The following is a 14,979-nucleotide window of genomic DNA, read 5'->3' as shown; positions in this document are numbered from 1 at the left end:
TACAACTGAATGAGGATGTAATTTCTTTTGAACATGTCTGTATGTGCTTTTATTCCTTTCACCCTTCATTTTTCTAGTGACTTATTGCCCGTTTCTCTCCACTGACGGCCCAACAGAGCTTGACGACTAATTTGCATTGCAGGGGAAATTTTCTGCTTCACTCTCTGCCTGGAAGCTGTAGTCTTACAAACGTCATTCCAGCTGATTAGATGGCGCTTAATTGCCTTATTTAAGTGACAGAGTCATGGAAAAAAGAAAGAATTTTTTTTTTCCCCCACTATTACACATTCATGACCAGATCATCAGTGGGTCTGCGTGCAAAAGTACAAACTGCACAATGCTGAAATTAATGAACAGACAAAAAGCAGCGTGTAGGGAAATATAATACGTGCTTTCCTGAAGTCTTTTCTCTTAGTGGTATGATAGGCAGGTTTATATTCTTGTGAGTTTATAAGTTGAATTGTGTCACTATGATTTAAAATGAAATATAAAGATATTGTTACTGCTTAAAATCATAAGAGTACTTAAGTGAGGAAGCAATAAAAGCAGAAGTTGCTTTCTCAGTACAATAGAAACAATGCAATTAGCTGACTGAAACGGGAAACGGTTTTATCTAACTACATAATGAGGAAGATTTAGAAAATGTCAAACCCCAACAAAACTGAAATGGTTAAAAAAAATGATTATAAAACAGGGATTTATTTTAGCCATAAAAAATGTGATAAGATGATGTTCAAAATGTTGCAAAACTTTTTCAAAATGAGTGGCTACTGCACATCCAACAGATCACATGATGAGGTGTGTTCATACAGAGGCTTCTTCAGCTTCCCGCATTTTGTCAATGAGGAGATGTGTTCAGTCAGAGGTTTCTTCAGCTGCAAACAGTGAATGACGAAGTCTGTTCAATCAGAGGTTTCTTCAGCTGCTAGCCATTTATGATGAGGTGTGTTCATACAGAGGCTTCTTCAGCATCCTGCATTTTGTCAACGAGGAGATGTTTTCAGTCAGAGGTTTCTTCAACTGTCAGAAGTTAATGACGAGGTGTGTTCAGTCAGAGGTTTCTTCAACTGCTAGTCATTTATAATGAGGTGTGTTCAGTCAGAGGTTTCTTCAACTGCTAGTCATTTATGATGAGATGTGTTCAGTCAGAGGTTTCTTCAGCTGCCAGCTGTCAATAAGGAGGTGTGTTCATACAGAGGCTTCTTCAGTTTCTCAGATATTAGTAATATCTGAAGCCCCAGATATTTAGAAAGATATTTAGAACTATTGTGAACTAAACTGATCGTTGTTACCTCGATTCAAAGCTTAAATAATTCTTGAATTAATTGGAGATTCAAGAGAGCTTTATTGATTACAAAGGGTGATTCACTTGTATATCCCTACAATCAGTGTTCAGTACAAAAAAGAAACAATGGTCTACATTAATATCACCTGTCCAAACAGACACAAAGATCATAAGACCAGAATACAGTAAACACATCAGAAAGGTAGTACAATCAATATGAAAAACGTGAGAAAAAATGGATAAAAGTCCAGGTAAACAGTAATTTGATTAAAATACCATCAGAATCAGTTGCCTGACGGCTACTGCAATGATGCATTTTACTCAACGGAGCACAGTAATGGCGCCTAGAAGGCATTAACTATAATATGACTGGGTTGCCTGATGATAGTGATGGCCCTTGTTTCTTCCTCCCAGAGAGAACTCAAATCTCTGTTTGACTCCAATCATCTGTGAGCCTAAAGAGGTTATTCAGGCTGCCTTTTGTGTATGAGGAACTACACCATCACATAGCTAAACTTTAAAGTACGTGAACTTGGAGAATATCTCACATCTTCCTTTGGCAACATGAGTCTTTTTTTTTTTTTAACCACACTTTGTTTTGTGTAAAGAATCATGTGAGTAAATGCCAGCAAAGCTATAAAGTTATGAGTCAGCTAAGTTAAACTAAGTTTAATTTGGGCATGATAAGAGATTTATTAAACTGTGACTGCAGTCAATTTAAATGTCATATTTTGAGGAAGGTGGAATACAGTAGTGCTTTGATGCAAGGAAGTGGCTCCATATATCAGACAGAGGACCCATTTGGTTAGTTTAATGATTAATTGACCACCCCTGTCATTAAACCATCGGTGCAGCTGAGATATTAGCAAACAGCAAATACTGGGGTAAGAGCTGCCCAGATATGGGGGGAAAAAAAAGAAAAAGAAAAGTAATGTCAAGGGCGGATTATCCAATGGGGATTATGGGCCCATGTCCAATTGGAGCCAATGTGGGGCCCACATATACCAGCAGTTTGGGCATAAAATCCAGATAGCTACACCACAGTGTATTGTAATTGGTACCAGTGGCTGAAAGATGTTAGAAATGCCATTTTACAGTGTATCGTTCACAATTTTTACAATCTGCGGTGGGGAAGGGGGCCCCTGGAATACTCTGTGCCCTGGGGCCTGTGCAATTTTAATCCGGCCCTGAGTAATGTAGATTTTTGCAGCGCGCTCTTGTGACCAAGTTTTCTTTCTTGCTTCGTAATCTGATGTAGTACAACGAGCTTGTGCGCGAGGCGGAAGAAGTGAGGAACTGGGTGAGAGGGGGAGGGAAGAGAGACTAATTCAGTGAGTTGGAGAGAGAGAGAGAGAGAGAGAGAGAGAGAGAGAGAGGGGACGTGTCTGTGTGAGGAGAGGACGAGTGCAGGACGCGCTCCATCCACAGCCTCGCTAAACGCCGGACTGTCATCCGTGGAGAGGTTGCTCGCATCTCCGGCAGCTCCGTTCATTTCAGCGCGTTTACAGGTTGAACAAACGTAACATGGGTATGATTTAACACGAGGCGTCTTACCGAAGCGTTGGCAGTTTCATTTAACAAGAGTCTCTCCAAGCTCGTCCTGCTTTAAGACAGAATAATGATGGAGTATTGGAGGCAGTGCGCGCTGTGGTTAATAAACTGCAAGGTGCTTGCAGCTAACCACCGGGTTACATGGGAGTCTGCGCAGGTATTTGACTTGGCTCAAACCCTCCGGGATGGAGTCCTCCTGTGCCATCTGCTTAACAACCTGAGGCCCCAGTGCATCAACCTGAAGGGGATCAACCTCCGACCGCAAATGTCACAAGTAAGACACAGCCCCTCATGTCCATTCCTCTCCTCGTCGGCAGCGCCGTTAGAGAGCGCAACCACACTTCATTACAATTATCCCGCTTTTAACATTTCATCGCTTCTCTGTAAATATGGCATCCGTGAAATAACAAAACATCACTTTTTCTAATGTAAGCATCCGTATAAAAAATTCGGCTATATGTGATTCTTGAAATAAATACTTGTATTAAAGATAATTGAACTTTTTCACACCCTTGCCACGTCGCTCTGCCGCCCGCACTGTGTTGGTAAGAGGCGATAAACTGCACGCATTAGTGGCCAACAAAGTTGAAATAGTTTTAATTCCAGCTTCTTCTCGCGTCAGCTTTGCGTGCCGAAAGAATGTCCACTCTTTATGATGTTGAAAAAGTAAACATTTTTGCTTTGTCGATTGGTTATTTTTTAGCATTTACTGGAGAAACGCTTAACTTAAGAAAAAATGAACGGAATCTGGTTGGCAGCTTTTGGGGCCACTTTTGTTTCTTTATTTCTTTTTTTTTTTTTTTTTTTTTTTTTTTAAATGTATTATCCATTTACGGTCTATTGTATTCTCTTAGCAGAAAAGCCACATCTTGATTATTGACAGATGGTTTTACTTTACTTAGAAGTTGTTACTTACAGGGCATTTTATGAGTTTTAAGCTGCTCTTCCTTATCTGAAGTACTCCAAATATCTGCCATTTTTGAAGGGTTCATAATGTAGTAATATTTCCTATGACGCCTTTTTATTGCATATTTAAGCATAAACACTTGTTTTTGCTTAGCAAGACAAATGTTTTTGTTTCTAATAGTTAGATGGGTGTATGTGGCTCCTGTTTGTCAGATGCCATCTGCTTCTGTAACAGGACAGTCTGAGCCAGGACCAGATTAATATCCACCTTCATAACACTGAATCTGGGTGTCTGGCTCGGTGACAACACACACTCACCTACTGAGTCTGCAGACCTGCTGCAACAGGATTAGACTTTATCTGTAAAACACTCACATAGTCGCTGGTTTGTTGCTTGATAATGGCTGCAGTGATGTTTACATTTAATTCAAAACAGGTAAACGGAGGTATGCGGATGGCACAGTGATGCACAGATGCAGGGAGGTGGGGGGGCTTGGTTTGTTTCCTGGAAAAAAGCACTCCAAACCTGAATGGCACGGTGGCACAGTCAACATGATATGCTGTTACTGTTCGTTCGCAATCAAATTGCCTCCGCTGTTTGACTACAGCATGCTGGGTAAGTGGGTAATTTAAAAAAATGTGCAGGTTTTAAATATCAGGGGTAAAGGGAGTCAAACCATGTAAGGATCTGTTTACTCAGAGATTTCAGTCAAAACTAGATTGGAGCACGTAATAGTCCATTTGCTGCTAATGCAAAACTTTATGCCTCAACCGATATCAGCTCTAATATGCACATAAAGTGGTTCAGTGTGTTCTTTCAGCTGTGACATAATGACACACAACAGAAGTGCCACTCGTAGTGGGGTTGTGAACCACACTTTAGGCTCGGTGCCCGGCCTAGCCGGGCCCAGACGGGGTTATTTATAGGCGGACTGTGCTTCATGCATGGCCGTGTGTTGTGCTCAGACTTACCCGACGATAAAGCCCCATTTAGAGGCAAATTAGCCACATAGAAGCTTTAAAATACAACAGACTGTGCAGTCGCTGCTAAAGCGCAGGTAAAAGGTCTTACTTTAGACGTCTTCAGCCACTCTGTCCTTTGAGTCACAATATGAGGAGGGATGTGATTTCTCCTGTGAGCACATCATTGTTTAAAAAAAAAAAAAAAAAAAAAAGGGCGTCAGAACCCACAGCAAGTTTCCTCCCTCCGTCCCCTTCGAAGTTTAATTTACATAACTGAGGGTGGAGTTGCTTCCCTTTCGCCCTGAATAATGCATGAAGGACCATGGCAGCTACTTTATCATTGGCCAATAATAACACCCGGGATGGCGCTGTGGCCTCACCCACGGGACCGATGAGATGGAAAGACAAAGGCAGAGAAAAGACGAGTACTACAAAGAGTCTGTCTGGCCTCCAAAGAGGCATCTCAGAGGACATAAAGGGACATGGGGGGGGGGGTAGGCCGGTGAGTTGTACGGTGGTGAGCTGCTTAATTACAGCACAATGCATGAGAGAGCATGAGAGTTCATGTGTGATGCTGATGAACTGAACAGAACTGTGCTGTAGCTTTTCTTTTGGTGGAAAAACGATGTTAGGATGAGTCGGCCACGCATGGCCCGGCCACAGCTGAGGCCCCACTTTGCCTTCTTACCAAAGCAAACGCCACAGTCGGCCGTCGTTTTCATCTCACCCAGTCAAAATCAGGACTTTAGCTTTAAGAGGAACTGTGTGTGTTGCTTGTTGTGGTGCAACCAGCCGACTGTGCTGTCCAACATGCGTGCAGCATGCGGCCTCTCCTCTGCTTTGTTTATTGAATTGCTATGGTAACCGTCGGCAATCATCTGCTTGTATAGAAGAATAAAGCTTAGAGGAAAAGGATGCACAAGTAGCTGCTTACAAATGTAAACAAAAGTGAGCTTTTTTCTTGGGTTTTACTAGTAATTGAATTTGAACTGTTGAGAAATTTGCCCCGGCTTCTCTTTAACTTGTTAAGCCGACTGTTGCTTAGTTTTCTGTGACGGAGGATTATATAGCTGCGGGGTTCAGAGCGAGGTGGTTGCAGCGAACCCACCAGCTGCCAAAAGCCTCCTCTATCTCTCTCGCTCTCTCAAACGCAGACCAGTCATGAGCTTAAACAAGCGCAGGAAATCAGGAAATGGAATAGAGGAAGGAAGTGAAACCAAACATGCCCTCGATTGAGCTCAGACCAAAGCGCCGAGACGTCAGGCACAACGAAGAGAAAAAGCTGCCGCTCGACCTCAGGCGGTGAGAAATTGAAGAAAATACTGAATTGCTTTGGTCTTTGCAACATTTCAAGTTCTGCATTTGCTGAACTTGAAATTTGCTGAAAGGGAAAAGAAAGGAGAACACAAAGTGAGGAAGAGTCGAGTTTAATACCGATGAGTGCCAATAAATGATGCAGAATACACTCAAAGATGCTACTCTGAGCCAACGCAGAAGGGCTTTGAAGAAGTTATCAATGTTTTGCAGAGCTCTCTGGTCTTGGCCCCCATGCACCCAACCCTAAAACTAAATCACCAACTATAAATGTTCAACTTTCATTGCCATCTCTTCCATTAACCCTTTACTTCGACAGCTTAGGAGCCAGTTTGCATCACAGCTGACCTGACATTGACTTCTCAAGGCCAGAGCAGCTGTCTTACACATGTAGACAGTATACAGTTAGAGAATACTATTATTCATTAAACATTGACGCGTATGTATATTTTATGAAACTGCCGAAACAAGCTTTTCTCGTCTTAGTTTCACATCACAGAACCTCACTCTCAGAGTGAGTTCTTCATGCGGCAACCTTCAAAAGGCTCCGAGGCTCGTTCACAGTCAAAAAGTTAGCAGCAGTGTGGGAAGATGACAAAGATAAAGAGGAGACGTCTTCATTTGCTTTTAGGAGTTTGGTGTGAAAAAGGCAGAATAACTTGTAAAAAGTTTATTGTTGGACAAACATCTTAAAAAACTTGTCCAGTTTATAGCAAGTGCAATCGAAGAATGGAAGCCGATTGAGGGATTGTTAAGTATAAAACACTTTATAATAAACCAAAGGAGCAGAGATAAGTTAACCACATAAAGCAATGAGGTTAAATTGTATAAGTTATGTATTTAGTCTGCTCCTACGAGCCTCATAATCCAGTTTCTAGTCTGCCAATCAGCTGCTGGAGCTGATGATAAGTGCTTAAGCAGAATTTCTTCCAGACCAGAGGTTCAGGATGGGTTTGCGTTTAAGTAAACCGGAGCTGAAATTTGAAGCATGTTGGGGAAAGTTTCCCTGATGCCATAAAGCTTTCCAACTCATGTTTTGGTTGCTTTAAACACTCAGTTATGATTTAAAATCAGGCCATGAGGAATTCCCAGGTTGTTTACAAACCTAACAATCCTTTAAACTGGGTATTGTTGCAACATTCAGCTGGTCCCACTGTACGTTAGTCAAAATAACCAAAAATATTCCCCTCCTCACCTGAGGTGGCGCTACATCAAGCTTTACTGAAAAAAACAACAACAAAAAAACAAGAAACTCAAGAAACAAGACAGTTCTAGTCTGGCTAAAAACCGCGGTTGTTCTATGTTCTTCTTTCTTGAAGCGGGAGATTGATACCTGTCAATCAAAAGGACACGCCTCTAAATACGCCAAATTTCAAGATTAAATTACTTTTAAACAGGCGCGTTAGAAAAAAAATTCACTTCCTCCACAGTTGTCAGGAAGGTAAACCTGACCTATTAAACCTAAAACGGATTTTTGAACCAGGCTGTAAACATGTTCATTTCTGCTGTGAAGTTGGTCTATGGGGATTTGCTCTGTTTTGGAGCACCTAGTGACGAAGGGGGAACTGCAGTTTTATGTATTTCCGCATAGGCTTCACTTTTTTCCGCCGAAGGCTCCGTCTATCTTTCATATACAGTTTATGGTCCACGCCCTACATTTTGGGTCTCTTGAAGAGAAGAGTTAAATTCTTTGAGCATAGTTTGTACTTTTACTCCCCAAATGAAACAGACTTCTATTAAGACGAGTGGGTGGGAATGCACCTTTAATGTACATTAGCCATGGTTTAAATATGAACTTCTGAAGGGTAGGTCCAGAACCGGTCCACACACACGCAGGTACTTCTCTTCATCCACATGTAAATGCACTTCTGGGAACTGAAAGCAAAACTTCTATGGGAAAGATGTATGATAAAACCGGCTGTTCCAGTTTTGTGTCTCAACTTGTGATTGTGCATCATCATATATGTAGTTTGTGTCGCAACTCCTGTCTTATACTCCTTCATTCACATGGCAACGGCAGATGTGGCTGTGTTTGTGCTAATCAGGCTAGCAGGGCATTTTACATGTAAATGTACAGTTAGTTGCTTTCTTTTGTGTTGCTAAAGAAAGGCAACACAATGCACTACTGAGGACACTGATTCCTAAAACACTCATTTTATCCCAAATCATTCATGTTTTTGTCGGCTTTCTGACGTTCCAACATGGCTACACAGGTGGGGCTGTATCACCTCCCGCTAACGTTTTAATTTTGTCAATGTTTTAACATTAACGTAACTTTCTGAAGACATCTGTGTGGACATGACCTGAGCAGAGAACGCTAACACCTGAACTATGAAGTCTTGAATAAATGTGAATAATATTAATATAAAACCACCTGAATTGGATGGACTGATGTTACCTGTAAAACATGTAACTGGTCCAGAATATTCTAAGAAATGAAATGGTATTGGTGAAGCAAATGCAAAGAAGAATTCATGAATGCCTTTAGACACCAGATAAGTTAAAATGGCAAATAATATAGATGTCCGATATTATCAGCAAACCGATATCGGCTGATATCGACATTAAAATGCAATATCAGAAATGATCAGTATTGGTTTTTACTTTACACAACACGCACATACTATATATCAAGCTCTTCTGCAAAGTCTCCTATGATTTAAAATGACAAAATATAAGAGATATCATGTATAGTTTTTAGGGCTGTGACGATATGCTTTTGTCCCGATTCGATTAAATTCCGATTTTTTGGGTCCCGATTCGGTTTAAATTGCGATTCTCAAAATTCTTCGATATTGCTGATTTTTGTAGATTAAAAACCCAGAAAAATTTATAAAACTTTTTTTTTTTTGCTAGTAAGTTTTCTTGATTTCAGTTAAGAGAAAACATTACAGTAGCCAGACCATTATTCTGCTGCTATAATGCCCAAGAAGACAAGTAAAAAGATCAATAAAAACAATAAAAATTACAAAAATTTTATAGTAGATGAATTTTGTTTCGTTGAAAAAAAGAAATTGATTTAACAAAAAAAAAAAAAAAAAAAAAAATCGATTTTAAAATTGTGAAACAAAAAATCCTGATTTTTGGTTTTTTCGATTCGATTTTCCTACCCCTAATAATTTTACAAATATTTTTTGTTTTTTTTCTGGCACAACTCACTCCAAAAATATGGGCATCAGTTGATATTATGCATGCATGCATGCATGCATGCATACATGCATTGGTATATCGGTAAAGGAGTTAATTTTGAACATCCCAGCAAATACCTGTTGACAGATGGAAATTTCATAAAAAATAACATGTTTAAATTTTATTGAAGAAGCAAAAATACTGACTGGTATTAACATAGTGGCCGTTCTGAACATGCAACATTGTTGATTAAGTAAAACAAACTATGAAGAACACGGAAACGGTGAAGCAAGAGAAAGTGGCAAAATAAAAAGTAAGACAACAGCAGACACTGGACCTGCTTTTATCGGCTGGGAGAGCGCTCAGAGAAAAGACAGGAAACAAAACGGATGCTGAATTAAACTCGTTGGTGGGCACCAAACGACAAAAATCTTCAGTAGCGCTGAAAAGATGTTGAGGAAACAGATATGAAGATGCTCAGAGAGAACGCATGAATATTCTAGAGTAATTCTGGTAATTTTAGGGCTATAATGAGAAAGTAAATAATAATAATAATAAAATGTCGCCTTCTCAGACTCAAGCTTCAGTTTGACTTGCGTTAGAGTCGTCTTCTAGCTGTTTGTGGTTAGAAACACAAACAGCTCATTTTCCGAACCGCTTATTCCATTCAGGGTCGCGGGGAAGCTGGAGCCTATCCCAGCTGGCTTTGGGCGACAGGCAGGGTACACCCTGGACAGCTCGCCAGTCCATCGCAGGGCCACACAGAGAGACGAACAACCACACTCACGCTCACACTCACTCCTAGGGGCAATTTAGAGTGACCAATTAACCTATCATGCATGTCTTTGGATGGTGGGAGGAAGCCGGAGTACCCGGAGAGAACCCACGCATGCACGGGGAGAACATGCAAACTCCACAGAGAAAGGCCACTGACCAAACCAGCCAAGGATCAAACCAGCAACCTTCTTGCTGTGAGGCCACAGTGCTAACCACTGTGCCACCGTGCAGCCTAGAAGGAACCAATACATACAATTTTCATGATGTACAGTTATACATATTGCTATAAATAACAGTTTAAAATGAAAAACAGCAGCTCTTCTTACACCACCAAATGGCAATGTGTGTGTTAAACAGGTTCCAGTTTCGCAGACGACCAAAAATGTGACGAGCAACCTGGGACTCAGGAGGTTAATTCTCCTGGCACAGGTTGGGATGTTTGGAGGGTCGTGTTGCTTCAAGTAGTTTTAAAAATGATGACAACTTTAAAAAAACAGCAACAACAGACAAATCTAGGACTAGTCTAAATCTCTGTCTGGGAAAACTGCCCCTGAAGCGCTTTTCCTTCACAGGAACCATTCGGACTTCAACTAGCGTACATTTCCTGCTTTCTGTTGCTTTGAACTTGCTTGTATGGCAACTTAAAAAAAGGTGTGATATGAATTTTCAGTCAGACTTCAGAAACCAGAAGTCTCAGAGCTGATTCTCACCTGTCTGCATACGAGCAGGTGCATGCTATCAGTATGCAGCAGGTGTGTAGAGGACGCAGCCTGGGAGCTTTCCCGATGAGCCGCTGCAGCTCGGCTGCTGATTCATTTGGAAATGAAAAAGGATCGCAGCTGTCAGCGTGTAAATAACCCGGCCTCCCGTGTTCGATCCCTGTGTGGCGTAACGCAGGCGCTCTGGTTTGTTCTGCCGTGTCATTGTGACGACGTACGAACACGAGTGGCTTCACGTGTAACGACGTGGCTGCAGATCATTGCAGACTGCGCTGCATCTCATGCACACGCACCGTGGAAACTGACCTTTCATTCCGTCGCCAAGGTAACAAGCCTGAACCACATCCAGCCAGTAAAGGCTATTTTCTAGGGCACATTAAAACTATAGATAATGTATATGCTGGTTTTATTAGGCGATATATGGCGATGGAAGAACGTATCTGGAATCAATGTTTATGATGTTACAGGTTTGTGGTGTGGGAGCTCCAGTTAATCACTACTGAGTGCTCTGAGAGCTCTGAAAAAGTCAATGCAGTCTGTTTTTTTCTGGCAAGAAACCAGTTTTCATCCTGAGTGGGTACGGTTACATGATGTTTTTTAATTCGGAATTAATCATTCGTAAGCAACTTAATTCTCTTACGAGTTTACATAAAAATAATAAGTCCGAATAAACGTTTACATGAAACACGTCCTCACTTAATTCTTCTTTAGAGCGGCGGGTTGGGAAGGGTTCTGATTGGACAGAGGGGGACATGACGTATGACGTATACCAGAAATAAACAACTTTAGCTCCCTGCTTCTCGTCTTTTCAGTCGTATCCTATAAAAACTACATAATAAGCACCAGTTTCACCGCTATTTTTATTATAAATTTGAAACACCAGCTCAACACGAGCATACTACTTCACTTTTTGCAGCAACTGAGAAGAAGAAGAAAGACAGACCACCGAACACGGGAGGTAAAACAACACGCGTCATCGGGACAGGACAAGGTAACGAGCATGCTCAGAACGACTGGAATTAACTTAGAGCAGAATTAAGGTGTACATGACAGAGGAAATAAATAGATCGGAATTAAAATGCGAATAAACCAGCCACTTACATCGGAATTAAGTTTAATTCCGAATAAAAACTAGCATTAGGAATTAAGTGTTTACATGGTCGTTTTTCATCAGTTTAAAGCGGAATTAACTTTTATTCGGAATTAAACAGGAATTAAAACTCCCATGTAAATGCACGGAATGACATTGGATTCCTCACATGAGAGGAGACCCTCTGCATAAACATGCTAAGAGCATCTTTAACCAAGTCAGGACCTGTAGACGTACATTTGGAACATCCAACCACGGACAGAAGAAGCAGTCTTTTCCTGTTATTTAAATCTGAACCACGACACACTCAGTCCTCCGCTGGATAAATGGGTAAGAATGGAGCTGAATACTCCTGTGGGATTCGTTGTGTGATTGACTCGGGGGAGTTTTTCATGTGCTGCTTTTGCAGTTTTATTTCTTTCTTTGTGTTGAAATGGTCTAAAATATCATGCATGTTCCTAATTTGTTGGAACCAAACACGGAATCGATCCTGTTAATTTAATTTCTATTGAGTTAATTTTAGGTTTTATTTAATTTATGTGCAAGGTGAACCCTGCCTCTGGACGGAGACAAGCTCCAGCCCCCCCAGAAGTGAAATAACTTAAAAAGAAAACAAATAAATTGGTATTTTTTTGTAGTTTCAGCTTTATTAGACCTCATATGTACCAGAAATTCAGTTTTATATATTTATTTAGATATTCATGACAGATAAAAGTCTTACAATTTAACAATAAAAAAAACTACTATTTCTATAAGTTTCCAAAAAGTGTGCTTTTATTAGGTTAAATGAAACAAAATTACATTAACAAACCTGCATCACTGAAGACGTGAATGCAGATATTTGTTATTTTTCTGCCTTTATTTATAAAACAATAAAACAGGTGGTGGCTGAGGCCAATCAGAAGGCCGACAGAAAAATGGTGCAGAAACAGAAATGTGTTGTGATGCATGCAAGTTAATATTTATACACCAACGTGTAATATGTTCTCCGAAAATAATTAGCATCAGTACAATTCTGGCTACGCCTGCTGTTGCCATGGAAATTTCTGCAAGTCTTTTCCCAAAATCTTCTTTCCAGTGCCTCAAAACTGCATTTGCACAAAGATGAAACGTGCAGACGGAAGAAAAATCTGTGTTTTGTCTGAATACCAGAACGAACCACGGGAACACTCCCCCGGGTCAGAAAGCAGTTGACCCCACCATGTCGAGTAACACAGAAAAACATAATTCACACTTCTTTAACCTAATCTTCCCACTGCTAGACAATAAGATGAAGGAGGAGAAGGAGGAGGAGAAGCAGCAGGAGGACGACGAGGGGAGGGAGAACCTCTACATTTGCTCTTTTACTCTGTGTATTTTATTCATCGCTTCATTTAAGGACAGTTTATGATATTCAGTTCCCGGCTCCCTGCAAACGTAACGCTTTTTAATCCTCCTTTTTGACTCCATCCGTGGAGCCGAGGTGCTTGACCTGCGTTACCGTCACCTAGAGGGTCCCCGATTCAAGCAACAACACTAATTCAATTCCCGTATCTCGTGGGGGGATGGAGTGGGCTTTGTGTTTATGTGGGGGGGTCACTGGGGTTAAATTCTGGATTTAATGGAAAACGGCCTCTGAGACACGTATTGGTGTTGTGGGGGAGGAGGTACACAATTTTCTCTCCTCATTCTCATAACGTTGAAGGAGCAGAGAAGCCGAAGTGTGTGCCCTCGTCGGAGTCAAGCTGCAGCTCCGTGGTGCGAATGGGGAAGTCAAGCAGGCGTATCAGGAGGACAGTTTGCTGTCGTTCTCAATTTTTCCAGCGATTGTTCACTTTAAAGCACAGTTGAGCTGATCATGCAGTTTGGGTGTCATTAACCTCTGCGTATGTTAATGCTGTTGGACGACTTTGTTGTGTGTCACTGCGGAAGGAGATATTTCAGATGCATCACAACCTTCAGAAAAATGTTGGTTGTGGCCTTTTCTTGTGGAGAGCATGGATCTGGTCGAGTAGTCTAATGCGCTTAGTCCTTTCCAAATAGCAGCCGAATGCTCCAAATATGAATAAAAGGTGCTACGGCACGTCTTTTAACTGGAAGATTAGTGCTAGCGTTGCAAATGCTGACTATACAGCAGCAGAAAACTATTTGAGGGGGAACTTTTTCACTGATGCACCACTAAACATGCATAGAGCAAAAAAAAAAAAAAAAAGCTTATTGCAGAGCTACAGATTTACTTTTATTAATCCTTCTCCGTCAAATATGAAAGTTTCATATGACAACATAGAAAAAAAGGATCTGAATCATACTTTGTTCCACATTAGACCTTTTTAAACCAAACAACTTGTCAGAAGATGTTGGAGGTGAGGACCCACATGCAGACAGGAGGCGGGCAATGGTGAGTTATTGGAAATGAGTGACAACTAAAGAACAGGGAACGCTACAAACACTAGCTAGGAAAATTAACACAGGAAAAGCAACTGCAAAGAAACAGTAAAGGGGGAACTGAAACCATGAGGTGTAAATATACACACTGTACACAACAACACACTGGTGGAACAGATGAGCTAAATGAAACGAGGTGAACTAATGAACAGGAAACAAACAGAAAGCAGAAGGAAAACTACAAAATAAAACAGGAAACCAGAACTAAAGATGACAAAAGTTGCAACCCCAAAAACACCAAAACTGTGATGCAACTATTTACTGCAAATGCTGTGGAGCTAATTCTTTATATAAGAAGCCTTTGCACATGGATGGGCCTTCGGTGAAAACATATTACGTCTTTTCCTTAATGGGGCCTTGAGAACAAGAAAAAAGCTCTTCCGTTCATGGAGAATGTAGCAGGCTTTACATGTCGACTGAAACACAGTTTGGACACATGAATCTTAACATTGCAGGTAATTTTGCAAGTTTAGAGACACTGCCCAATTATTTCAAAAGCAGCACACTCCTACTCCATAAAGAAAGCTCATCAGACTTTCCAGTCAGGCCCGGATTAAAAGTGCACAGGCGTTTGAGCCCAAAATGTTCCACCTTTCCGCAACATTGGGACAATTGTGAAAGATACACTGTGAAACAACATTTCTAACATCTCTCAGCCAGTGGTACCAATAGCAATACACTAGGCACTGGCGCGTAACTATGGCTACGTTCACACTGCAGGGCTTGCTGCTCATATCGGATATTTTTGTGAAATCCAAATTTTTTTGAAAGTCTGTTCACATTTCCAATCAAATGTGACTTGTATGTGATCTCCTGTATGA

General features: G+C 41.0%; 1 protein-coding gene across 1 annotated transcript in view; it reads left to right on the top strand.

Moving 5' to 3' along the window:
• Window positions 1-2,756: 2,756 nt before the first annotated feature.
• Window positions 2,757-14,979, top strand: part of vav3 (vav guanine nucleotide exchange factor 3) — a 110,454-nt gene continuing 98,231 nt past the window's right edge. The window contains exon 1 of the mRNA XM_079260228.1: window positions 2,757-3,110. Within this exon, the coding sequence (XP_079116354.1) occupies window positions 2,904-3,110 (207 nt within the window). The 5' untranslated portion in view covers window positions 2,757-2,903. The remainder of the gene's footprint in view (window positions 3,111-14,979) is intronic.

The sequence above is a fragment of the Telmatherina bonti genome, assembly GCF_933228915.1.
Source record: "Telmatherina bonti genome assembly, chromosome: 20".
NCBI lineage: Eukaryota > Metazoa > Chordata > Actinopteri > Atheriniformes > Telmatherinidae > Telmatherina > Telmatherina bonti.
Note: the sequence above shows the minus strand (reverse complement) of the source record. Positions and strands in the feature narration are given on the sequence as shown.